At 45.6% G+C, this 27,362-nt stretch overlaps 1 protein-coding gene across 2 annotated transcripts in view; it reads right to left on the bottom strand.

Annotated features, from left to right (window-relative positions):
- PTH1R (parathyroid hormone 1 receptor) overlaps positions 1-27,362 on the bottom strand; it is an 85,906-nt gene that overhangs the window by 14,788 nt on the left and 43,756 nt on the right. For both annotated transcript variants that reach the window (XM_087712406.1, XM_087712407.1), the window contains exons 2-7: positions 24,827-24,932; positions 11,872-11,982; positions 9,621-9,739; positions 6,854-6,948; positions 4,895-5,081; positions 3,359-3,536 (exon numbers count right to left, since the gene is read on the bottom strand). In XM_087712406.1, the coding sequence (XP_087568532.1) occupies positions 3,359-3,536; positions 4,895-5,081; positions 6,854-6,948; positions 9,621-9,739; positions 11,872-11,982; positions 24,827-24,932 (796 nt within the window). The remainder of the gene's footprint in view (positions 1-3,358; positions 3,537-4,894; positions 5,082-6,853; positions 6,949-9,620; positions 9,740-11,871; positions 11,983-24,826; positions 24,933-27,362) is intronic.

The raw sequence follows: 27,362 nt of genomic DNA, 5'->3' as shown, positions 1-27,362 counted from the left end.
TTGCAAATAGGAGTTGAATAAATTTGGTAAAAGGAAGCCATGGGAGGACCTATGGTAGCCCCTTGGGTGCCATCCCAAAACATAGAAATAGCACCTTGGGTGCTATCCCACTCTAGAAAGAGTGCAGAGAAGAGCAAGAAAGATGATTAGGGGACTGGGGGATAAAACATATGAAGAACGGTTGCAGGAACTGGGGATGTCTAGTTTAATGAAAAGAAAGACCAGGGGAGATAGGATAGCAGTCTTCCAATATCTCAGGGGTTGCCACAAAGAAGAGGGAGTCAAACTATTCTCCAAGGCCCCTGAGGGCAGAACAAGAAGCAATGGGTGGAAACTAATCAAGGAGAGAAGCAACTTAGAACTGAGGAGAAATTTCCTGACAGTGAGAACAATTAATCAGTGGAACAGAAGTTGCCTCCAGAAGTTGTGAATGCCCCAACACTGAAAGTCTTTAAGACGATGCTGGATAGCCATTTGTCTGGAACGATATATAGTTTCCTGCAGGGGGTTGGACTAGAAGACCTCCAAGATCCCTTCCAACTCTGTTATTCTATATTCTAAAGACATCTGGAGCATCCCTTGAACACTTATCCGCATTGACAAATTCCCCGTTGGTCAATTGCAAAAGGCAGCTTGACTCGGAACAGCTGTGCCAATACTTTTAACCCATCAAACAATCACATCTGTCCCTCTCAGGTCCTTGGCAAGGACTCAAGAGGTCAATTGAAAGGCCAAATCCAGTCTAAACATCTGGCCAGCTGTGCAATCAGCCCTAATAGTAGCATCGGGATGAATGGAGCACCGTTGGCATTGACAAAATCCCTACCAGTCAATTGCAGTTCCGTGGGCAGGACTCCAGAGGTGAATTTAAAGGCCCAATCTGGTCTCAACATCTGGCTGGCCCTGCCATCAACCCTAATATTATTACCTATGGTGATGTTTCTAAGGGAATGGTGGAGGATCAGCCTAAACTGAAGACCTCTAGAAATAAAAGTTGATGAGAACTTGGGGCCTCCTAGAAGCAAACTTCTCCTAGAAGTTCTTCTCTTCCAAAACTTTTCATGGATCTGACAGCGGCTGTGACATACAATGGGTCTCTCTTAAAATGTCTCCCTCACGGGCACATCTACGCTTCTACAAAATGTCCACCTTCTTCCTGGTCAGCCCAAGCTATTTTGGAGATCTTAAATGTTTCTTTCCTTGACGCCTGCAAGCAAAAACAGACCTTGGCTAATGAGCTGCCCACCACTGCATCCCACATCCTGTTTTCAGCTAAAATTGCAGCTTTCCGTTCTCGTGTCCAGACAAATGTACTCAGGGTAAACTCTGGGACTTGACCTTGAAGTTGGGGCTACAGAAGAAGAGGGAAGAGAAGAGGAGAAGAAGAAGAAGGAGGAGAAGAAGAAGGAGAAGGAGAAGGAGAAGGAGGAGAAGGAGAAGGAGAAGGAGGAGAAGGAGAAGGAGGAGGAGGAGGAGGAGGAGGAGGAGGAGAAGGAGAAGGAGAAGGAGAAGGAGAAGGAGAAGATGATGATGAAGAAGAAGATGATGAGAGAAGGAAAGTTGATGGAGACATTTCTCCCATCTAGCAGGTTGAAGGGGGTCCATCCCACCTCACAGACACATTCAGGAGGACTTGGAGACCTTTGGGGGCCTCCAAAACATCCTCCTGACCTTCTCCTGTAGAATATCTTGTTGAAAGATTTAAGATTGAGGAACTCAAAGAAAGACGCTTAGCTCTGGTAGCTCCAAAGCCACAGGAAATGTGAAGCCAAATGTTTCCAGGTCAAATAGACGAAGACCATTTCCAACAAAGTTGGCTTCTGGAGTCTTCTGAGCCACATTGGAGGGACGTTGAAATTTTTTGGGGACAACGCCACCTAAACAATTTTAGAGGAACCCATTTATCCCTAAGGCAGACGTGAAAAGTCTTGAGAAAAAAATAAGGGATTGATTGATTCTCTGGATGGATATATTTTTTAAGAAAGTGGAGAAGAACAGGTTGACTTTTGATGCCTTTAGTTCCCCAAGAAATAGGACAACTCTGACATTTGCCATCTAGAGAAGAAGACAACTTCTGACTTCTTTGCAGATATGGTTTAACGCTTCCCCACCTCAATAGCTGAGGGTCCTCTCCTTATCACTAGTCCTCCAAGCAGTTGAAGAAACATCTAACTAGCCTTGCCCCACTAGACACTAAACTTGATGAGGATTTTCGTAGCTTGGAGTTGAACTCTGAAGTCTTTGCTGCTCTATGAGTTGGTTTCTTTGAAGATGTTTCATGACCCATCTAAGTCACATTTTCAGTGACTTAGGAGTTTGCAGAGAAGAAGAAGAAGAAGAAGAAGAAGAAGAAGAAGAAGAAGAAGAAGAAGAGGAGGAGGAGGAGGAGGAGGAGGAGGAGGAGGAGGAGGAGGAGGAGGAGGAGGAGGAGGAGGAGGAGGACTATAGAGACCTTGATGCTCTCTGAGCTTGGTTGTTTTCTTGTGAACATTTCATGGATATCATTTGTGCTAGAATGGAGTGGGGTTTACAGAGAAGAGGGGGAAGAAAAAAGGTAGTAGTAGTAGTAGTAGTAGTAGTAGTAGTAGTAGTAGTAGTAGTAGTAAGAGGACTGTGGGGACCTTGAGACTCTCTGAGGGTGGTTGTTTTCTTGTAGACATCTCATGACCCAACTAGGTAACATTATCAATGCTGCAAGCTAGAACCCCCACTCATTAGCACTGGTAGAATTACCTAGTTTGGGACATGAAATGCAAGAAAACAAGCAAGTTCAGAGAACCTCAATGACCCCCGTAGTTCCAGCGTCATCTATGACCAAAGATGTGGAAGCTGATGAAAGAGATTTTCTGTCGTTCCACCAGCGCGTCACTTCGAACACCTTCGGGAATTCAGAGCTCAAGGCATGAAGACGGCTCAAGTGACTAGGAACTCATTCTCCCCACTTCACCCTCTTAAATTCCCACAAAATGTCCAGGAGGAATTCATCATTTGATTCAGCTTCAAAGTCAATATTTGGCAATGATGTCTAAAGGCCTTTCATGGATTGATTGAAGGTCCATCCAGTTGGCGTTGAAACTTATCAACCACATAGTTGGCTCTTCTCCAGAAGGAAGGATCTTATTTAAACCATGATTTAATTTATATTCACCCATTCCAAAAAATCCCACCCTTCCACCAATATCTACAAGTGGATATTCGGATCCTTTTATCATCCCTTCTTTATTTTTTACCTAAAAGATTCATCAAGGGAGAATTGTAAGAGGTGTTTGTAGACCCCTCATGGCCAAAAGGCCAGCGTTTGGAAGCTCCCGAGATACTCCAGCCTCTGGAGGAAGCCTTGGCAGGAAGATAAACTCACCCCAGCCGAAGAGTGTGAATCCACAGAGGTATTTCTTCTCCGAGAAGAAGGCCATGAAGATGAGGCTATGAAGGTAGAGGCCTTCCACCAAGATCCAGTAGTAACTGGTAGCCAGGAAGTACAGGAAGAGAGTCACGACTAATTTGCAGCCCACCTGGGGAGAGTACTGAGAGAAGTACTAAGAGACGGAGAGGTAGAGGGAGAGAGAGAAAGAGAGAGGGAGGGAGGGAGTGAAAGAAAAAAAAAAGGGCAAAGTTAATTGACAATATGGATAAGTCCCGCTGTGGGCATCGTAGGATGGACCAGTTTTGATGTTAGACAGGTTGTTTAAACTAGGAGATGGTGAGTTCCAGTCCCGCCTGAAGCATGAATGCCAGTTGAGTGACTTTGGGCCAATCACCAGGAGATTGGGAGTTCCAGTCCCGCCTTAGCCACGAAATCCAACTGGGTGACTTTGGGCCAATCACCAGGAGACGGTGAGTTCTAGTCTAGCCAGATGGGTGACTTTCAACCATTCACCAGGAAATCAGTAAATTCTAGTCCTGCCTTAGGCATGAGAGATGGCTAGGTGACTTTGGGCCAATCACTAGGAGAGGATGAGTTCTAGTTCTGCTTTATTCATGAAAACTAGCTGGATGACTTTGGGGCAATCACCAGGAGACGGAGAGTTCTAGTCTTGCCTTAGGTATGAAAGCCAGTCAGGTGACTTCGGGCCAATCACCAGGAGACAGTGAGTTCTAGTCGTCGTCCCCCCCCCCTCAGATATGGAAAGCTGGATTGGTGACTTTGGGCCAATCACCAGACAATGAGCCGTAGTCCCGCCTTAGCCATGAATTCCAGCTGGGTGACTTTGGGCCAATCACCAGGAGATGGTAAGTTCTAGTCCCGCCTTGGGCACGGAAGCCAGCTGAGTGATTTTTGGTCAGCCCCGCCCCCCTTTCTCCGCTCAATCTTTCAGGGTTATTGTTATGGAGAAAATGGGAGGAAGGAAGCTTTATCAGGCATGAGATTGATAAAATAATAAACACAGAATAAAAATATCAAACCAATCAATGGAGTCTTTGACTCTTCATTTACTTTAACTGACAGGGGTCCCCAAACTTGGCAACTTTAAGATTTGTAGACTCCAACTCCCAGAATTCTCCAGCGAGCAAACTTGGCCCCTTTAAGACTTGTGGACTTCAACTCCCAGAATTCTCCAGCCAGCAAACTTGGCCCCTTTAAGACTTGTGGACTTCAACTCCCAGAATTCTCCAGCCAGCAAACTTGGCCCCTTTAAGACTTGGGGACTTTAACTCCCAGAATTCTCCAGCCAGCAAACCTGGCCCCTTTAAGATTTGTGGACTTTAACTCCCAGAATTCTCCAGCCAGCAAACTTGGCCCCTTTAAGACTTGTGGACTTCAACTCCCAGAATTCTCCAGCTAGCTATGCTGGCTGGAGAATTCTGGGAGTTGAAGTCCACAAGTCTTAAAGTTGCCAAGTTTGGAGACCCCTGTTTTAACATGAAGTATCTTTTGCCAGTGGGAGATACTAACCAGCGTTGAGTTATCCATTGGGCTAACTTCCATCATGGATTTGAAATCCTCTTCTGGAATTAACTCCATCTCTTCCAGCGCAGAACCCGAATACAGAACCGCATCCTTGACAAAGATACTTATCGCCCGGAACATAAAGGAAACGAACAGATGCATGTGGATGTAGTTCCGGGTACAGTGCAGACGCCTGGAACAAACCAAAAAAATATAAAACTTCAATACTCTGGTCCTCTTTTGCAAAGGATTCGTTCGCAGGCTGACACACACACACACAAACACACCGGGAGCGGGGATTCGAACGGTGACATAAATTTGGCTGGAGGGGGACTCAAAACATGAACTCCTGTAGGATTGCAAGAACGGATGGTGTCTGAATTTAAGTAGTAGACGGAATGGGGATAAATAAGCCATGAAAATTAAATGATGGGAAAATCCTTGGCAGAGGGACGCGGTGGCTCAGAGGCTAAGATGCTCAGCTTGTTGATCAGAAAGGTCGGCAGTTTTGCTGTTCGAATCCCCAGCGCCGCGTAACGGAGGGAGCTCCCGTGACTTGTCCCAGCTTCTGCCAACCTAGCAGTTCGAAAGCCCGTTAAAAAATGCAAGTAGAAAAATAGGAACCACCTTTGGTGGGAAGGGAACAGTGTTTCTGTGCTCCTTTGGCGTTGAGTCATGCCGGCCACATGACCACGGAGACGTCTTCTGGCTCTTCGGCTTTGAAACGGAGATGAGCATCGCCCCCTAGAGTCGGGAACGACTAGCACATGTGTGCGAGGGGAACTTTTGCCTTTACTTTCAAGTCCTCGGCATACGGCCATTCGTCTAACAACCATTTGAAGCTACAATGGTGCTGAAAAAAGAGACTTGGGATCGTTTTTTACACTTATGACCGTTGCAGTTCGTCCATGGTCACTAACATATGACAACTGACTCCTATTTATGACGGTTGTAGTGTCCTTGTGGGGCGGGCGAGTGTCACGTGATCCTGACCTTCAGCAAAGTCAGTGGGGAAGGCAGAGACACCCAAGGAGTATGTGGTTAACTTAACAATTGCAGGATTCACTTAACAACGGGTGGGAAGAAACTGTGGCAGAACCCGATTGAACATATGTCTCACTTAGCAACCGAAATGTTAGGCTCAGTTGTGATTGTTAGTGAAGGGCCACCTGTATATCAGGTAGGCGGAGTATCAGTCCGTGAAAAAAATAGAATAAAAATACAATAATAAAATGAAATTAAAATACAATGGAATGGAATAGAATAGAATAAGGAATAGGAATAGGAGTAGGAGTAGGAATAGAACAGAATAGAACAGAACAGAACAATAACAAAACATAAAAGGAAGAGAAGAAAGGAAAAGAAAAGCCAAAATAACAGGACAAAGTTTGCTTGTTTTATGAGATGGCAGCTTATATAAATTTAGAAACGTACAGAAATAAGGAATTAAGATATAGAACACAGTGCATGGACAGATTGGGCAAGCAAAAAAAACAAAACCACAATTTTCTATGCTGCTAAAATCACCCTTTTATTACATAAAATGCAAAATAATGGCTTAAGAGCCCCATAAACCAATATAAAACAATTTAAGGCAGCTGAAATGTTGCTAAAAAGCCAATGTTCGCCTGTACGTGGGTCAAATAAGTCAAGATGGCAGAGAGCTTTTCAAGAAAAGATTGGGCATACATTTGATTGGGATGGTATAAGATCTCCTGTCCTGGGCAAGGGGTTGGACTAGATGACCTCCGAGGTCCCTTCCAGTCTTTATGATTGTAGGATTCTATGGTTGTTGTAAATGCAAAGCAACAGAAGCCCCACCCCTTTGCTCGGACATGTGACTGGGTGGGGCCTTACACAAGGGGTGGGGATTGGCATGGCCGTAGCTGCCATTTTGACTTTTTTGACCTTACCTGCAAACCTCACAGATGAAAGGGGATTCTACTAGCTAAGGCATCAACTTACCGGAAATATGCTAAGATCATAACCGCGATCGTCAGCGATCCCAGCGAGATGGAATAACCGACCGTATAAATCAGATAAAGCCGATGAAATACTTCCTGCAACACACAGAAGGATCAAGCTAAGATGGGTGGATTTCAGCTCCCAGAATTCCCCAGCAGGCACTGAATGAAGCCAGCTGGGTGACTGGGCCAATCACCAGGAGATGGTGAGTTCTAGTCCTGCCTTAGGCATGAGAGGCAGCTGGGAGACTTTGGGCCAATCACCAGGAGATAGTGAGTTCTAGTCCCATTTCAGGCTTGAATGTCAGCTGGGTGACTCTGAGTCAATCACTAGGAGACGGTGAGTTCTAGTCCTGCCTTAGGCTTGAATGTCAGCTGGGAGACTTTGGGCCAATCACCAGGAGACAGGGAGTTCTAGTCCTGCCTTAGGCTTGAATGTCAGCTGGGTGATTCTGAGTCAATCACTAGGAGATGGTGAGTTCTAGTGCTGCCTTAGGCTTGAATGTCAGCTGGGAGACTTTGGGCCAATCACCAGGAGACGGTGAGTTCTAGTCCTGCCTTAGGCTTGAATGTCAGCTGGGTGACTCTGAGTCAATCACTAGGAGACGGTGAGTTCTAGTCCTGCCTTAGGCGTGAAAGCCAGCTGGGAGACTTTGGGCCAATCACCAGGAGACAGGGAGTTCTAGTCCCATTTCAGGCTTGAATGTCAGCCGGGTGACTTTCAGCCAAACACCAGGAGATGGTGAGTTCTAGTCCCACTTTAGGCATGAAATCCAACTGGGAGAATTTGAGCCAATCACCAGGAGTCGGTGAGTTCTAGTCCCACTTTCTGTGTGAAAGACGGCTAGGTGTCACATATCCAACATTTGCAACCTTCCAAGCTATTTCCCACAAGTCAACGGGGGAAGCAGATTTGCTTAATGGCACCTGATTGATTTAACAACTGCAGTGATTAACTTAACAACTGCTGCAGAAAAAAGGTTGCGAAGTCAGGTTTGACTCACTTAACAACCACCTCACTTGGACATTCACATTCCGCTCCCAACTGTGGCCGTAAGTCGAGGACTACCTGTAATTGAATGCATGATGCATAGCTACCACTCCAACAGACCAAGGACACCTTACAAAATGTCATTGGGGGACTGTTTTTATTAACTGGCATTCTGAACCCCGGGGGGGGGGAAACGGGGGGGGAGGGGGCTTGTTAATAAACCAATTATGGAAGTTAATGAGCTGCTCTGAAGCCACAACCAACACTCAAAACACGGCAAGAGGCGACAGCACTGAGTGTTTTGTTTTGTTCACACTTTCATATTGTGTGAAAGTTTGCCGTGACTTTGGAACTCCGCTGAATCAGAGCTGGTTCTGCGCCTAGATCTGAGCAAGTTTGGTATAATGGTCTAGAAACCAGGAGACGGGGAGTTCCAGTCCCGCCTTAGGAATGACAGCTGACTGAGTGACTTTGGGCCAATCACCGGGAGTCGGGGAGTTCTAGTCCCGTCTTAGGAATGACAGCTGACTGGGTGACTTTGGGCCAATCACCGGGCGTCGGGGAATTCTAGTCCTGCCTTAGGAATGACAGTTGACTGGGTGACTTTGGGCCAATCACCGGGAGTCGGGGAGTTCTAGTCCCGTTTTAGGAATGACAGCTGACTGAGTGACTTTGGGCCAACCACCAGGAGTCAGGGAGTTCTAGTCCCGTCTTAGGAATGACAGCTGACTGAGTGACTTTGGGCCAACCACCAGGAGTCAGGGAGTTCTAGTCCCGTCTTAGGAATGACAGCTGACTGGGTGACTTTGGGCCAATCACCGGGAGACGGGGAGTTCCAGTCCCGCCTTAGGAATGACAGCTGACTGGGTGACTTTGGGCCAATCACCGGGAGTCGGGGACTTCTAGTCCTGCCTTAGGAATGACAGTTGACTGGGTGACTTTGGGCCAATCACCGGGCGTCGGGGAATTCTAGTCCCGTCTTAGGAATGACAGTTGACTGGGTGACTTTGGGCCAACCACCGGGAGTCGGGGAGTTCTAGTCTCGTCTTAGGAATGACAGCTGACTGGGTGACTTTGGGCCAATCACCGGGCGTCGGGGAATTCTAGTCCTGTCTTAAGAATGACAGCTGACTGGGTGACTTTGGGCCAATCACTGGGCGTCAGGGAGTTCTAGTGCTGCCTTAGGAATGACAGCTGATTGGGTGACTTTGGACAAAGTCTCTTAGCCCACCTCATAGCGATGTTGTTGTGCAGAAAATCAAAGCATCATGTGTGCTTGTTCTCTTGAGTTATTAATGAAAATAATAAAGGTGGGATAATCAAATAAAAATAACTTATTCATATAGATTGTAAATACACAACAGAATAACAGAGTTGGAAGGGACCTTGGAGGTCTTCTAGTCCAACCCCCTGCTCAAACAGGAGATTCTGTACCGTTTCAGATGAACAGTTGTCCAATCTCTTCCTGAAAACCTCCAGTGATGGAATACCCATAAATTCCGGAGGCCAATTTACAAACGAATACGTAAAGATTGTGAACAAATAATTTATGAGTAAAGAAACAAGAGGTTACAAGTTAAAAATAACTGCTGAATAAACAGATAAGATTATAAAGAAATGATTTATGAATAAATAAATGCTGTAAGCAAGTAATTTGTAAGTAAATAAATAAAGATTATAAATACTTTATGAGTAAATAAATAAAGATGGATGGATGGATTGATGAATTAATAGATGAAAGTCAGGCCTATCTGTGTTTACCCGGATTGTCACTCACGTTTTGTCTGGTTTCAAGGACGAGAAACTTGGTACACTCGGTGTAATTTGCCCAGGTGACATTCTGGTTGGGCACCAATGCCCAGCTGCCATTCAAGTCACATTGCCGGTGGGCATAACCTGGCAAAAAAGCAGAGACGCCATGAAACAGGGAAGAAATTGCCTTTGGTGATCACTTGGCACCCCAAAACTGTGCCTCAGTTGTACCCACATCAAGGGGGCAGGAACAGAGGTGTAGGTGGCAGTGGTGAAATTCAAATTTTTTTTTACTACCGGTTCTGTGGCGGTGGTTAGGAGGGCGTGGCAGGGGAAGGATACTCCAAAATTTCCATTCCCACCACACTCTGGGGCCAGCCAGAGGTGACATTTGCCGGTTCTCTGAACTACTCAAAATTTCCGCTACTGGTTCCCTAAACTTCTCAAAATTTCTGCTACCACTTCTCCAGAACCTGTCAGAACCTGCTGGATTTCACTCCTGGTCAGTCGGTCAGGGGGTGTGCTGGGATGGTCAGAGAACCTGAACTGTTTCAGCTAGTCGGTCAATAAACCACGATTCTCAATTTATGGAAGGTTTGGCTGAGACTGACAAAGGAGAATTCTGTTTTTCCACTTTATTCTCTGGAAGGTTTAGAATTCCTCCCAGGTTTCTCTTGGGATTATCTCGGCTGACTTTAAGAGGTTTAGGAGGTGTGGCTGGACAGAATTCCGCAGGCAGCTGGGGAATTCTGGGAGTTGACATCCACTCATCTTAAGATGGCCGAGGCTGAGAAACACTGGCACCACTGGCTATCCTACGGAACAGCTTGCCACTTGAAATTTAAAGAGCAAGGGTCCTGTGTTATGCCTCCAAATCCTGGGATTGAATTAAATTGAATTTAAAGCAAATCATCCTTCCTCAGATTGAAAGAAGATTTTTGAGACATTTTCTGCAAAAGATTGACAGCTGGGATCAGCATGAAAATGTTAACAATATGATTTGCTCTCTGCAGCTTCTCTGTTGTTTACCTGCCAAATGCTAATCACACTCCCCACTCCCCCCACCCCATTGTAAGTTTATTTTTCCAAACACCTTTTGCTGAAGTGGGTGTGATTTAGAGAGAGAGAGAGAGAGAGAGAGCGAAGGAGGGAGAGAGAGCAGAGATAGATAAATGGATAAATAGAATGATAGATAGGTAAGAGGATAGATGATAGATGATAGATAAATGATAGATAGATGATAGATGATAGATGATAGATGATAGATGATAGATAGATAGATAGATAGATAGATAGATAGATAGATAGATAGATAGATAGATATGGATGGACGGACGGATGGACAGATGGACGGACATGCATGCATACATACATAGACAGATGATAGAACTAAATAGATAGATAGATAGATAGATAGATAGATAGATAGATAGATAGATAGATGATAGATAAATAGGATAGATGGATAGATGGATGGATGGATGGATGGATGGATGGATGGATGGATGGATGGATGGATGGATATACATGCATACATACATAGAGATGATAGAACTGGATTGAGGGATAGATAGATAGTTAGATAGATAGAATAGATGGATGGATGGATGGATGGATGGATGGATGGATGGATGGATGGATGGATGGATAGATAGATAGATAGATAGATAGATATGAATAAGATAGATAAGATAGATAATAGATTAGATAGATAGATAGATAGATAGATAGATAGGGAGGGAGAGAGAGAGAGAGAGGGAGAGAGAGAGGGATAGAGCATAAAGGATGGATGAATTGATAAGTGGGCAGATGGATGAATAGATAGATATGTTTTTTATGACTGATTGACTATTTTAGAGAGAGTGGATGGACTGATACACAGGAAGAGAGAGTTGGTGAGAAAGAGATAAATGATTGAATAGATAGATAGATAGATAGATAAAGATAGAAGATAGATAAAATAGATGATAGATAGATGATAGATGTGTGTGTGTGTATGTGTGTATGTATGTGTGTGTGTCTAGATAGAGGGATAGAGGGAGGGAAGGAAGGAGACACACAGAGAGACAGAGATACTCACCCTCATGGTAGAAGTCATGGATCTATCTTTATCAATCTTTCTTTATCAATATCTATCTTTATCAATATATATTTGTGTGTGTGTGTGTGTGTGTGTGTGTGTGTGTGTGTGTGTGTGTGTGTGTGTGTGTGTGTGTGTAGATAGAGGGACAGAGGGAGGGAGGGAAGGAGACACACAGAGAGACAGCGATACTCACCCTCATGGTAGAAATCATGGATGTAATCTGGGCAGCGTATGGAGACCACCTTCCCCGGGGCCCCTTCCGGCCAGCAAATGACCCCGTCCCACTCGGGGGCACAAAACCCCTCTGCAAAACACAAACAAGGAAGCTGAAGAAGAGCGGTGGGAGGCCAGGCGCATGGTCACCGCACAGAAGAGGGGCTTATGGGGGGGGGGAGCCATCTTCTGCACATTCAGGTGGCCTTTGAAACGCAACCACACATTCGGCAGCCATTCAAAGCGACCTATGAGCGTTTTTCACGCTTACGACCATTGCAGCACCCCCCCAGGATCACGTGATCAAAACAGGGGCAATTGGCAACTGGCTCCTATTAATGACGGTAGCAATGTTCTTGGGGGGGGGGGGTCACACATAAATTCCGGGAGTCCTTCCTTCCTCCTTTTCCCAATTATTCCTCCCTTCCTATCTCCCATCCCTTCCTCCTTCCTTCCCTCCCTCCTCTCTCTTTTCCTTCCTTCCCCTTCCTTTCTTTTTCTTCTGTACTTCTTTCTTCTCTCCCACCCTCTCTCTCTCTTCCTTCCTTCCATTCTTCCCTCCTCCCTCCTCCTTCTTCCCTCCTTTCCTTCCCTTTTTCTTCTGTCCTTCCCTCCCTCCCTCTTTCCTCCTTTCTTCCCCTTTTTCTTTCTTTTTCTCCTGTTTTTCTTTCTTTCTCTTATTCTCTCTCTCCCTCCCTCCCCCCTCTCTTCCTTCCTTCCATGCTTCCCTCCTCCCTTCTCCTTCTTCCCTCTTTTCCTTCCCCTTCCTTTTTCTTCTGTCCTTCCTTCCCTCCCTCCCTCTTCTTTCCTCCTTTCTTCCCCTTTTTCTTTCTTTTTCTCCTGTTTTTCTTTCTTTCTCTTATTCTCTCTCTCCCTCCCTCCCCCTCTCTCTTCCTTCCTTCCATTCTTCCCTCCTCCCTTCTCCTTCTTCCCTCCTTCCCCTTCCTTTTACTTCTGTCCTTCCCTCCCTCCCCCCTCTTCTTTCCTCCTTTCTTCCCCTTTTCTTTCTTTTTCTCCTCTTTTTCTTTCTTTCTTTCTCTTATTCTCTCTCTCTCTCTCCCTCCCCCACCCACTCTCTCTCGCTTGACAACATCTGCTCCACATGGGAAAGCCCACATCTACCATCTGCATCTTGGCTACCCCAGTTCCCAAGGTGTTTGCATAGCAGGATAGAATATAAATCACCCCCTGGGTTAGACTGGCATTCTGAATGGGGCAGTGGCAACCGCAGGCAGGCTGGTTCTGGTGAAGCCCTTGTGGTGATTCTATTACGGGAAGGACGAGCCGTGCTTGGAAAGAAATGGGAGGCAGAAACCTCAAGAGTACCAGAAAAAGATGGGGTGGGGTGGGGGAGAGAGAGAGAGAAAAGAATAATGGAGAAGAGAAGGGAAGGAGGGAGGAAGGAAGAGGATGGAGGGCAAGAAAAGGAGAAGGAGGGAGAGGAAGGGAGAGAGAAAGGCAGGGGGAAATAAAAGGAAGGAAAGAAATGAGAAAATAAGAAAGAAAAAGGAAGGAGAGAGACAGAAAGAGGAAGGAAGGAAGGAAGGAAGGAAGAAAGAAAGAAATGAAGGGGCAGAAAAGCAAGAAAGCAAAAGAGAGGAAGAGGGAGAATAAATGGAAGGAATGGCGGCAGGGAGGAAGGAAGAGTAATACATGTAAAAGAAAGAATAAAGGAAAAAGAAAGAAAGAAAGAAAGAAAGAAAGAAAGAAAGAAAGAAAGAAAGAAAGAAAGAACCCACAGCTTTGGCCACCAATAAGAGACCCAGATGGGACAGGCTGCCTTGCCCCATGAGTTCTGCCACCTCCCTAAGACCTGGAGAGGTTGTCCTCAGGAGCCTCCTGGGGCCGGGACACAGGGGCCTTCCTGCCCCCAACGTCAGATCTTCCCCTACAAAGATTCCACCAAACCCAGACAGGACTTGCCTGCCTAAATCAAAGATTTCGCTCCGAAGATGAAGGTAGGACCAAGGAGTCACCATGTCGGAGATTCACAGGTAATCTTATGCCTGCAAAACTGAGATGCGTCCCCCAATCCTACAAGTGCAGAAGTCGCCAACATGGAGAGATGGGCCTCAGGCAGCAAGGAAGGGGACGGGAAACGAAGGCGTAAGCCAGCTGCCATCCTATGCCCCTCCAGATTGACGTCCACATGTTGTTTCTCAAAGCAGAAACATCTGGAATCCCTGGCAGGGGCCGGCATGGCACTGCCCGTCTCTTGCTGCTCCAAAGATCACATCTGGAGGAGCCATCAGGGCTTCTCCATCCAACCACCAGGAGATGCCAGGCCTGAGAAATGGGTGGACCTCAGTCCCCCCAACTAAATTATGATTCAACCAGAAAGGTCAATAAATTAAACCCAGCTAATACGATTAAGGGAAAGACTCCCTTGTGAAGGCCAGTAGGACTTTCACAAACACGTCTCTGTCATTTTCTTGGCCGGGATGGCCAACGTGGTTTGACATGGCCTCCTTCCAGGATCTGAGATTTCGACTCAAAATTTCCAGGTGACACAGACTGGAATTCTCCTCCCAGCACACACCAACCAAGGGCCCCTTTCAAGTTGGCTGAATATGTCAGTTGGAGAACCTTGAGGAGAAGTCAAGGAGGAACCAGGAGGAACTGGAGAAAATTGGGATAATAATAATATTAATAATAGTTCAGGAAAAGAAGGTCCTTTTCACGTTGGAGGTTTTCTGTTGAGCCAAAGAGGGATGGACAATGAAGAAGAGTTCTAGATGATGGCCTCTCAACCCTGGTCACTTGAAGACTTTTGGACCTCAAATCCCACAATTCCTAAGCCAACCCTCATCTCAACGTCCACCATTCCAGCCCACCTGGAGAGAAGCTGGCCCTGCATCTCTGGGGGATTCTGGGAGTTGAGGTCCACACATCTTAAAGATGCCAAAGTTGGGAAACACTGTTCTAGATATTCCTTCAACTTAGAACTATGTGTTGGATGGAGAATGTCCACCATTCCAACATGTCTGTTGGAAAGATACTGGATCTTCATCTCAGCATTCTTGGCTGAGGGATTTGGGGAGTTGAGGCCACACGTCTTCAAGTGGCTAAAGTTGAAAAAAATGTTCTAGATATTCCTTCTACAGCTTAGAACTCTTCAGGCCCAGAATGTCCACCGTCCCATCCCATCTGGAGAGGATCTGCCCCCTACATCTCAGCATAGCTGGTTGGGAATTGCGGGAGTTGAAGCTCCCACATCTTAAAGTATCCAAGAATGAGAAACACTGTTCTAGCTATTCCTTCTACGGAATGGGTTGCACCTAGAACGTCAACATTTCCAGCCTTTCTGGAGGAAAGATGAGTCTTGCATCTTTTTTGAAGTCAGGAAAACAGCTCAAGGGATGCTGAGCCTCGGAGACAGGAAAATTCTTCCAGCTGCGTCAAAGCGTGAATTGTGTGTGTGTGTCTTGGAGACGCTCCACACTCATGAGGTTTTGCAAATACACACCCGTGTGTGTTTCGATTGAACCTATCCGATTTTGACAGGGCAGTTTGGTCCAGCAAATAAAAGAATTATTTATTAGGTGGGTGAAGGGGGAGGAGGAGGAGGAGGAGGGAAGAGGGAGAAAGAGGCATCTGGAATTGAACAGGGAAATTAACGCTGCAACAACCAGCTAGCGCATTGGCGAGAATCTTATACGCGCAAATATGGAAAGGAAAAGAACTCACACTCATTTCCCCACAACGGAAGAATGGATGGTGAAGCGATGGGGCTGGCAGGGATTCTAAAACTAATTAAAGAAAAGAATTTATCTGGTTTTGTTTCCATTTTGAAAACCCCTTCTGGATTTTATACTTAAACCTAAAAAAGGGAAGGGGAGTCTAATTTTAGGACTGAGGTCACTGTTGTAGAAATATAAATGTTTGCATTGTTGCAGAGACTTAGGAACAGAAATGTTAGGGTCCCCGGTGGTCTCTGAGCTGGGCGCAAACATTGACCCAGCTAGGGAACATCATCAGTGCTAGAAAGGCAGGGGGGTTCTAGAGTCTAGCCTTGATGATGTTACCTAGTTGGGTGAAGAAATGTCTGTAAGAAAAGCACAGAGTTCAGAGAGCACCAAGGACTGCTCATTATTATTATTATTATTATTATTATTATTATTATTATTCAATTGTATCACAGCGGCCAGTTGTTTCGCCGGATTTGGCATTGGTTACTAGTCGGGCCCCACCCAGGGGCCTAGGACGTCGTAACGTATTTTCCTAATATGCGTGCAGATCCAAGCAGTGCGGCTTTTTGCATTTGACTGATGGTGATTTTGTCAATTTTTAACTGTTTTAAATGTAATTCCAGTGCTTTTGGAATAGCACCCAGTGTGCCAATTACCACTGGAATTACCACTGCTGGTTTGTGCCATAGTCGTTGAATTTCGATTTTTAAGTCCTGGTATCTTGCGATTTTTTCATGTTCCTTCTCGGCGACCCTGCTATCCCCTGGTATTGCGATGTCTATGATTGTGACCTTATTTTTCTCAACCAGTGTGATGTCTGGTGTATTATGCACCAGTATTTTGTCGGTTTGTATAATTTGTATATTATTATTATTATTATTATTATTATTATTATTATTATTATTATTATTATTATTCCTCCTCCTCCTCCTCCTCCTCCTCCTCCTCCTCCTCCTCCTCCTCCTCCTCCTCCTCCTCCTCCTCCTCCTCCTCACTTCAATACAATACAATACAATAGCAGAGTTGGAAGGGACCTGGGAGGTCTTCTAGTCCAACCCCCTGCCTAGGCAGGAAACCCTATACTGTTTCAGACAAATGGCTGTCCAACATCTTTTTAAAGACTTCCAATGTTGGGGCAAACCCTGCCCTCTTCCTACTCCTCCTTTCTAGTCCTGATGAGGTTCCCTAGCTGGGTCATGAAACGTCTGCAAGAAAATAGAAACGGCTGTAGGGGAAGGCAGGGAGTGAGTGAGTAAGTACAACAGAGAATAAATCTGAGCCTGAACGTTTCCCGTTCTCAGTGCAATCGTTGACACTAGTTTAAAGCATCATTTTGCAAAACTACCCCAAAGTATTTCCCCCGCCCCAATTCTGTTTGTTTTGCCTTCAGAATTCTTATGCAAACATTATTATTTTCCTTTTTCTACCAAAAAAAGAAAAAAAAGAAAAATGCCATCATAAACATTGCCGAAATGGACTGGAACAAATTTAAGAGCAGGAAGACTGGCAAATTTAGAAGAACACAACCGGTTCCAGATGGAAGATGCCGAGTGCGGCCGATTAAAAGGCACTCTGAAACAATTACACATTTCTCTTCGTGGATTCGGGGCGGGAAAGAAAAGTGGGAAGAGACAGGACGCTTTTCCAGATGGGAATCGGCTCTCCCGGGACCTAAGAGGTCATCTAATCCAACCCCCTTGCAAGCTGCAGGATCCGGGACCCCAGAATGAGGCAGACGGTTGCTGTTATTGGTAGTTTTCGACCTATGACCTCACACTTAGCGGCCATTCAAAGACATGAATGAACCTACTTGTAGCAGGGATGGGTTCCTGCCAGTTCTAACCTCTTCTCTAGAACTTCCACCGTGCCGTTTAGAACCGGTTCCAGTTCCCTCCCTCTGCCCGTCTGCACATCACCAAGATGAAGAGCGAGAGGAGGAATTCTGGGAGTTGAAGTCCACAAGTCTTAAAGCTGTCAAGTTTGAACACCCCTGGGGTTTTTTTTCCTAAAGGGTTAGGGACGCAAGGGTCTTGTAACTTGACAGCTTTAAGACTTGCACACTTCAATGCCAGAGTTCCTGAGCCAACATGACTGGAGGAGGAATTCTGGGAGTTGAAGTCCACAAGTCTTAAAGCTGTCAAGTTTGAACACCCCTGGGGGGTTTTTTTCTAAAGGGTTAAGGGTGCAAGGGTCTTGTAACCTGACAATTTTAAAACTTGCGTGCTTCAAATGCCAGAGTTCCTGAGCCAATATTTTGGTTGCTAAGCAAGAGCGTTGTTAAGTGAGTTTCACCACATTTTACAAGTTGGCCACGCCCACCCAGTCACATGGCCGGCAAGCCACTCCCACTCGGTCACATGGCCAGCAAGCCACTCCCACAAAGCAGGCCACACCTACAGAAGAGGTTCTAACATTTTTTGAAACCCACCACTGATTTGTAGGTACAAATAATCCTCGACTTACAACAATTCATTTAGTGACCGTTCGAAGTTGCAAAGGAAATGAAAACATGACCATTTTTCATACTTAGAAGCACTGCAGTATCCCCAATGAAGCTTGGCAACTGACTTGTATTTATGACGGTCACAGTGTCCCGGGGTCACGCGATCCCCTTTTGTGACTTGCTGACGAGCAAAGCTAAAGGGGAAGCCGGATTCACTTAATGGCACTGTTAATCACTTAACAGCCGCAGTGATTCACTTAACGGCTGTGGGAAGAAAAGTCGTAAAACGGGGCAAAATTGACTTAACAGCTCTCTCTCTCACTTAATAACAGAATATATTTGGGTCGAATTGCGGTAATAAATCGAGGATTACGTGGGTTGTTTTACAACTCAAAACACAACACACGGTTGTGTTTCACCAAAATCCCACATTTATTTCTGGTTTTCAGCAAAACCAGCTGAACTAGAGCAAACCATGAGTTCCCTTAATGGCCACTGTGTTTACTTAACGACCATCACAAAAAAAGGTTGTAAAACTGGTCACATGACCAGTCCGCTTTATGATTTATGACCGTGATGGGCAGGCTCCATTATGGCCGTAACTTGAGGATGACCTATATGTTCCCTGATGAAAGGCGAGATGGATTCCTTGTGCGAGAACGTTCACTAAACGAATGGTCTTAAGTTGAGGACAACCTGGATCTTGAGCTTCACAGGTAGTCCTCGACTCACAACCATCCATTTAGCGACCGTCATAACAATTTAAAAATAAGTGACCTATGGCCAATCCTCAAACCTACGACGGTCGCAGCATATGATCAAAATTTTGCCACTTGGCAACTGGCAAGTAGTTACAACAGTTGCAGCTTTTCGGGGTTACGTGACCGTCATTTGTGACCTTCTGGGAAGTTGGATTCGCTTAATGGCCATGCAATTCACTTAATAACTGCAGCGATTCCCTTAATAACCGTAAAATCGGGTGGGACTGACTTAACAACAGGAAGGTCATAAAGCTGGGTGCAACTCGCTGAACAGCGGCCTTGTTTAGCAACAAAAATTCAGCTCCCTACTGCGGTCATAAATCGAGGACTCCCTGCTTTACAGAAAATTTAGGTCTCTTTCGTGTCCCTCCCTCAAAATCCGTTTCATCCCGTTTTTTGTTTTTTTTTAAAGACTGCTAGCATCCATGCAATAAATGCAGGATTTTAATTATTGTTAAACTCCCATTCCTGTCCAATTTTCTTCTTTTCACGCTGGCCAAAAGGCAGAGAATTTCCTCAGTTGAGGGTGGATTTGAATCTGGTTGAAGAAGAAAAAGAAAGGAGCTTTTAAAGATTATCTGAAGGGCTGTTTGGCTTTGGACCAAACACCAGGCGACAGTGAGTTCTAGTTCCCATCTTAGCCATGAAAAACAGGCTGGCTGATTTTGGGCCAATCACTGGGCGACATGGAGTTCTAGTCCCTCCTTAGGCATGAAAGGCAGCTGGGTGACTTTGGGCCAAACACCAGGCGACAGTGAGTTCTAGTCCCCATCTTAGCCATGAAAAACAGGCTGGCTGATTTTGGGCCAACCACTGGGCGACATGGAGTTCTAGTCCCTCCTTAGGCATGAAAGGCAGCTGGGTGACTTTGGGCCAAACACCAGGCGACAGTGAGTTCTAGTTCCCATCTTAGCCATGAAAAACAGGCTGGCTGATTTTGGGCCAATCACTGGGCAACATGGAGTTCTAGTCCCTCCTTAGGCATGAAAGGCAGGCTGGCTGATTTTGGGCCAATCGCCAGGCGACAGTGAGTTCTAGTCCCATCTTAGCCATGAAAAACAGGCTGGCTGATTTTGGGCCAATCACCAGGAGACGGTGAATTCTAGTCCTATCTTAGGCCTTATAAACCAATTGCGTGACTAGGGTCAGTCTGTCTGAGTCCATCCCACCTTGAAGGGTGATTGTTGTGGGGAAAACAGGAGATGAAATGCTTACGATATATATTTGCCACCTTGTAGTTATTCATAAAAATAATAAAGGCAGATAAAAAATAATAATAATTGCAATAGCAGAACATTTATGCCAGTGGTGGGTTTCAAAAAATTTTGGGAACCTCTTCTGTAGGTGTGGCCTGCTTTCTGGGTCCACTGGTGGAACCTCTTCTAACCGGTTCAGTAGATTTGACGAACCGGTTCTACCGAATAGGTGCGAAGTGGTAGGAACCCACCTCTGATTTATGCCTAATAAAACCATTATAAACATTGAAATTCGCATACCGATGAGGATCCCAATCTTCAGACACCCCATAAGCTGCAATAGTCAACACCCAGGACCCCACAGTCCTCCTCATATCTCCTCCTCCTTTTTTCCTCAAACCGTACTTCCTTTAACACTGATGATGTTACCTAGCTGGGTCGTGGAAGGTCTGCAAGAAAAGCCACCAAGCTCAGAGGGCACCAAGGACCCCACAGTCACTTTCTTCTTCTTCTTCCTCTTCTTCTTCCTCTTCTTCTTCCTCTTCTTCTTCTTCTTCTTCTTCTTCTTCTTCTTCTTCTTCTTCTTCTTCTTCTTCTTCTTCTCCTCCTCCTCCTCCTCCTCCTCCTCCTCTCCTCCTCCTCCTCCTCCTCCTCCTCCTCCTCCTCCTCCTCCTGGTCCTCCTCCTGGTCCTTCTCTCTTCTTCCTCCTCTTCCCCTCCTCCTCCTCCTCTTCCTCCTCCTCCTTCTTCTTCTTCCTGCTTCTCCTCCTCCTGCTGCTCCTGCTCCTCCTCCTCCTCCATAATCCAGCATTTTTCAACTTTGGCAATATTTTGGTCTGCAGACTTCAACTCCCAGAATTCCACAGCCAGCATAGCCACAGCTGAGGATTCTGGGAATTGCAGTCCACGCTTCTTCATTGAGCCAAGGTTGGGCAACACTGCTTATGATCTATTCTGGCCACCCAAGGATCTCTTAACTTAGAATCAGAGGGTTGGGAAGGTACCTTGGAGGTCATCTAGTCCAACCCCCTGCTCAAGCATGAGGCCCTCACCCAAATGAGCTTGTTTGGCTGCAGAAAGTGACACAGACCCCTAAAGCTCCCTTTTGATTGAATTAGGACCAGTTGTAGGAGTGCATTTAAAACACACACACACACACACACAAAACCCCACAGCCCTCCCTTCCCCTTGAAACCACTTCTGTCGCATTCTTGTGCAGTGTCTTTATTTCCTCCTAATTAATTCTGACTTCATTCCCAGCATCTCGTTAGCTCATGCTAATTAATTCCAGACCAAAGCAGGCGTGACTGGGCCCACTCCTCGGCCAGATTTGCTCCGAAAAAAAAACCTTTCCTTGGGCGAAAACTTTCTCTAACTTCACTCCAGCTAGAACCAAAACACAGAGAAGGACAGCGACCAATCGGAAGCCTCAGTCCTTCCCTGACGGCCCAATCGGAACACTGGGGAGCATCTTCCCACACCCGGAAGATTTCAAGGAAACCGTTTTTCTTTTACAAGGAATCCTCGAACTTGCGACCACAATGGAGAGCAGAATTTCCATCACTAGGCGAGTTGGTGGTTAAGTGAGTTGGGACTGATTCTGCGGTCCTTTTCTACCACGGTTGTTAAGGAAACCAGTTGTTAAGTGAATCTTGCTGGGAAGGTGATAAATGAAGATCACATGAACCCAGGTCGCTGCGATTAGCATAAATCCCTTGCCAGTTGCCAAGCACCCAAATTTTGATCATGTGACCGTGGGAATGATGCAGGTCTGTGTGGCTGGATGTCAATCAACTTGCAAGTCATTTTTTAAATCATTATTATATTCTGTGTCTATATAATGTATTGTATTGGATTGTACTGCAATGTATTGTAATTGTACTGTACTATATTACGGTGTGTTGCACTGCGTTGTATTGTGTTGTGTTGTAGTGTACTGTGTTGTGTTGTACTGTTGTGTTGTATTGTGTCGCAGTGTCCTAGCCTAGCCTTATATTGTGTTGCATTAAATTGTACAGTAATGTACTGTATTGTATTTTATTATATTGTGTTGTATTGCATTGCGCTGTACTGTATTGAATTGTGTTATGTTATCTTGTACTGTGTTGTTTATGCATTATATTATTATACTAGGTAAAGGCACCTATGTGCTAGTCGTTCCCGACTCTAGGGGGCGGTGCTCATCTCCGTTTCAAAGCCAAAGAGCCAGCGCTGTCCGAAGACGTCTCCGTGGTCATGTGGCCGGCATGACTCAACGCTGAAGGCGCACGGGACGCTGTTCCTTTCCCACCAAAGGTGGATCCTGTTTTTCTACTTGCATTTTTTACCTGCTTTCGAACTGCTAGGTTGGCAGAAGCTGGGACAAGTCACGGGAGCTCACTCCGCTATGCGGCGCTAGGGATTCGAACCACCGAACTGTTCGATCAACAAGCTCAGCATCTTAGCCACTGAGCCACCGTATCCCATTATTATACTATATTATACCATGCTATGCTATCCTATGCTATACTACTATACTATATTACTCTGCATTGTATTGTATTGTATTGTATTGTATTGTATTGTATTGTATTGTATTGTATTGTATTGTATTGTATTGTATTGTATTGTATTGTATTGCATTGCATTGCATTGCATTCTATTCTATTCTATTATTATATCACATCACATCACATCACATCACATTAAATATAGCTGGGGGATAAAAACCCTTGCATATGAAACTTGCAGGCCAATATATTGATTTAAGGAGGAACCCCCAGGGTCTTCCTTCAGATAGGGAGTGAGGGGGGGAGAATCAGAGCGTGGGAAAAGCAGAACTTCACGTGGTTTGAACTAACCGTGTTTGTTTTTCCAGGGATGTTTGGCTAGCAAGAGAAGAAACCCCAAACTTCCAAGAGGCGTGAAAGGGGGAAAATTCTTGCCTAAAATACGTCCTATTGTTCGAAGCAAGAACAGCTGCAGAATCCAGCCGGGCCGAGGGTGTCTCGCACACGCATCCCCCCTTCCCGCTCGCACGCTCAGCACACTCACTAATCCAGCCCTGCCTCTCGCTCTTTGTCAACTCAACTCATCTGGCACCAATTAAGGAGCTCCCAAAATAGAAACGAAAACAGAACTTCTTGCAGGCTCTTGGCTCGGGGGAGGGGAGGGGGGGAGGCTGAGCGGGGTGATGCGGGAGGGGGGAGGGTGAGATGGAGGAATGCTTGGTTGCTGCGCGGGACCCCCCAACTGATGGGGTGGACAAGATTCCTCCAGCCACTGCCTCGTTACAGCTGCTCTTACAACAGTTCATTTAGCGACCGCTTGAAGTTATGACGCCACCGAACAAAGAGACTTACAGCCTTTGCTTTTCCGTTTCAGCATCCCTGCGGTCACGTGGTCAAAATTCAGGTGCTTGGCAGCTGACTCGCACTTATGACGGTGTTCCAGTGTCCTGGGGATGTGTGTGTCCTGTGATCCTTAACCCTCTGGCGACGCTTCTGAGGAGCAAAGTCAATGGAGGGGAGCCAGATCCGCTTAACGACCGCGTGACTGACTGAGCAACGGCAGTGATTCGCTTAACAACGAAGTTTGTAAAATGAGACGCAGCTCACTTAACAACCAACTCTTTTTTGCCAATGTTGTTAAGCGAATCACTGCCGTTGATGAGTGAATCCGGCTTCCCCTATCGACTTTGTCATCAAAAGGTCACAAAAAGGGATCACACACACACACCCAGAAGCACTGCAACACCGTCATAAATACGAGTCAGTTGTCAGGCGTCCAGATTTTGAGGAAGGAAGGAAGGAAGGAAGGAAGGAAGGAAGGAAGGAAGGAAGGAAGGAAGGAAGGAAGGAAGGAAGGAGGATAAAGAAAAGAAGCAGGGAGGGAGGAAGGAAGGAAGAAAATGAAAAAGAAAAAAAGATGAGAGAGAATGGAAGGAGAGAAAGAGAGAAAGGGAGGGAGAAACAAAGGAGGAAGGAAGGAAGGAGGGAGAAAGAAAAGAAGGAAGGAGGGAGGAAGGAGGAAGGTGGAAATAAGGGAGAAAGGAAGGGAAAAAAGAAACAAAGGTAAGACAAAAAGGAAGGAGAGAAAGAGAGAGAGAGAACAAAGGAGGGAGAAGGGAGAAAAGAAAGAAGGAAGATGGGAGGAAGGAGGGAGTGAGGAAAGGAAGGAAAGAAATGAAAAAGAAAGAAAAGACAAAAGACAAAAAAAGGAAGGAGAGAAATAAAGAAAGGAATACAGAGAGAGAGATACAAAGAAGGAAGGAAGGAGAAAGGAAAGGGAGGAAGGAGGGAGAGAGGGAGGGAAGGAAGGAAGGAAGGAAAGAAGGAAGGAAGGAAGGAAGGGAAATATTACACTAATTATTTTACCTACTTGGGTCATGAAACCACCAAGCTCAGAGACCCCCAAATACCCCACAGTTGTCATCGCCCCCCCCCCCTCCTCCTCCTCCTCCTCCTCCTCCTCCTCCTCCTCCTCCTCCTCCTCCTCCTCCTCCTCCCTTCTAACACTGATGATGTTCTCTAGTGGGGTGATGAAACTTCTGCAAGAAAACCGCAGTCCTTCCGTCTCCTTTTTATCATACAGGATTTTCCAAGGTTGGCATTTTTGGGGTGGGTGGGGGTGGGGCGGGGCCTACAGACTTCAACTCCCATAGCTCCACTGGCAGCATAGCCACGGCTGAGGATTCTGGGCGTTGAAGTCTTCTCGCCTTCCATTGGCCAAGGTTGGGCAACTATAATCTATTCCAGCCAATCATCCAAATCAGAGATTCATTCATTTTTTTTAATGACTCCCCCCCCCCCGAGACTTTCAAAGTTGCACTTGACAGGAAAGTGCAACCCCCGATGATGCACACTCACCTGGCACTTGGGGTCCCTTCTCTTGCAAATTCCTTTCACACTGGGCCTTGGCTTCCAACAGGTACATGATCTGCTCCTCCCTCGTTACGACGTCATCAGGATCCACCTGTGGGGGGGAGGGAGAGGGAAGCAGCGCATGAGATCCCAACTGCAGAGCGATTTCTGGCTACGTGCTTTATAAAGTGGTTGGGAGCCTTTTCTTAGTGTGTCTTTGTGTGTAGAAAATATGCTATTCCTTCCTTCTTTCCTTCCTTCCTTCCTTCCTTCCCTTCCTCGCATTTTCCTTCCTCCTTCCCCCTTCCTTCCCCCTTCCTTTTTTGCCTTCCTTCCTTCCATTAAATTCCTTCTTTTTCTTCCCCCCTTCTTTCTTTCTCTTCTCTTTCCTTCCTTCCATTATATTCCTTTTTCCTTCCTTCCTTCTTTCCTCTCTTCCTTTCTTTGCTTTTCTCTTTTCTTCCTTCCATTAAATTCCTCTTTTTTCCTTCCTCCCCTCCCTCATTCCTTCTTTGCCTTCCTTCCTTCCATTATATTCCTTTCTTTTTTCTTCCTCCCTTCCTCTTCCTCTTTCCTTCCTTCCACTATATTCCTTTTTTCCTTCTATCCTTCCTCCCTCCCTTCCATCTTCCTTCCCTCCTCCTTCCTTCCTCTTCTTTCTTTCCTTCCTTCCTTCCTCTTCCTCCTTCCTTCCACTATATTCCTTTTTTCCTTCTATCCTCCCTCCCTCCCTTCCATCTTCCTTCCCTCCTCCTCCCTTCCTCTTCTTTCCTTCCTTCCTTCCTTCCTTCCTCCCTCCCTCCCTCCCTCCCTCCCTCCCCCTCCCTCCCTCCTCCTTCCTTCCTTCCTTCCTTCCTTCCTTCCTTCCTTCCTTCCTTCCTTCCTTCCTGCTTGGCTGTTGAAAAGCAGAATAAATTGGATAAAATTTTAAAAAACCAGTGGGTTCAATAAAACCCCTTTTAAAAGCCTGCCTCCATTTGAGGTTTGTTCCTGGTGACCTGCTGTAGCTCCACACTGCGTGAATTAAATCACTATTCATTACCTCTTAATGTTTTGCCAAAGTATTTTCCATAACTTTCATGTGAAAAGCATTTGATGTCTACCTGGAGAGGTGCTGGAAGATAATAGTTTTCACTATAGTGATGATTTATTAGACATTAATAATGTTACTTTCCAGAATGTTAGCGGGAATCTCTATAACTATTAAAATAATTTAAGCTTCCAACTAATTGCCTTCATACAGAATTCTCAATACTTCACACCGCATGAAAACTGTAACAGACCTGCTTATTTAATTATGTTTCTGTCTACCTAAATCTCGTCTTATCAATTTTCTTTTTCCTCTGTCTCCCTTTCCCATCCATCCATCCATCCATCCATCCATCCATCCATCTCTTTCTACCCGTGCATCTGCCTTCCTGTCTGTCCATCATCTCATTCATCTCTCCATCTCTCTCTCCATCCATCCATCCTTGTTTTTTCTCCTCTGTCACTTTCTACCCCCCTCCCTCCCTCTACTCAACCATATTTCTCTCTTCCCTTCCCCTTGTATTCCAGTCATCCATCTCTCTCCCTCTCTAATTTATCTCTGCATCCCTTATCAATAATGAATCCATCCATTGTTAATCTATCTCTTCATTCATCGTCCATCCATCCATCACAAAGTGTCTGTCTGTCTGTCTGTCTCTCTCTCACACACACACGCTTGCCTGTCTGTCTGTCTAGTTTTCCATAGAAAAACCACCCAGATGGCTTTAAACCTAGATTATAAAACTCCATCCACAGCCATAAATAAATTGTTAAAAGGAAAAAGCAAAAATAGATACACAATGGGGGGAAAAAGAGATACTCCCTGAAGTTTAAGTCAAATTATCCGTTACATGAACAAGCTGTCTCTTTCATGCTAAGGAAGTCCCACCGCTGAGTGTGCTATAATGAGTTTTTTTTTCAATAAGTAGAACCTGATCAATTAAAAAAAAAAACAACCCCTCACAAGAGATTTGTTCAACAACGGAGCCACTCCATATCTCATTGTTCCCCTGAGACCCCCCCCCCAAAAAAAAAGCCTAAGGAGAAAGCTGGACACCCTTGGAAGAAGTGTGGACTTCAATTCCCAGAATTCCCCAGTTAGTATTATTGAATCTGTCATTCTGTCTGGCTTGGCACAGCAACCAAAAAGGACAGACAGAGACTCCGATGGATAGTTAGGACGGCAGGAAAAACCAACGGCCACCAGCCTGCCTTCTATGGAGGATCTGTATATCTCATGGGTCAGAAGGAGGGCTGAGAAAATATTTACAGACCCTGCCTGGACAATAACCTTTTTGAACTCCTCCACTCAGGACGCCACTGTAGGACACTGCATTTCAAAACAGCTGGACACAGAGAAAGCTATTTCCCCCAAGCTATCTCTCTGCTGAACACCTAATCCCAACAGCACCGTCTGATGCCTACATATATTTACCAAGTTGCAAGGCTGTAGTATCATCATTATCCTTTTATTACCTTCTTTATTACCTCCTCTTCTTGGCATTATTATTAT

This window comes from Thamnophis sirtalis, unplaced genomic scaffold (assembly GCF_051295495.1).
Source record: "Thamnophis sirtalis isolate CommonGarterSnake01/CBP01778 unplaced genomic scaffold, rThaSir2_p1.2 scaffold_4, whole genome shotgun sequence".
In the NCBI taxonomy this organism is placed as follows: domain Eukaryota; kingdom Metazoa; phylum Chordata; class Lepidosauria; order Squamata; family Natricidae; genus Thamnophis; species Thamnophis sirtalis.
The sequence above is the reverse complement of the archived record's forward strand: the minus strand, read 5'-3'. Positions and strand labels throughout refer to the sequence as shown.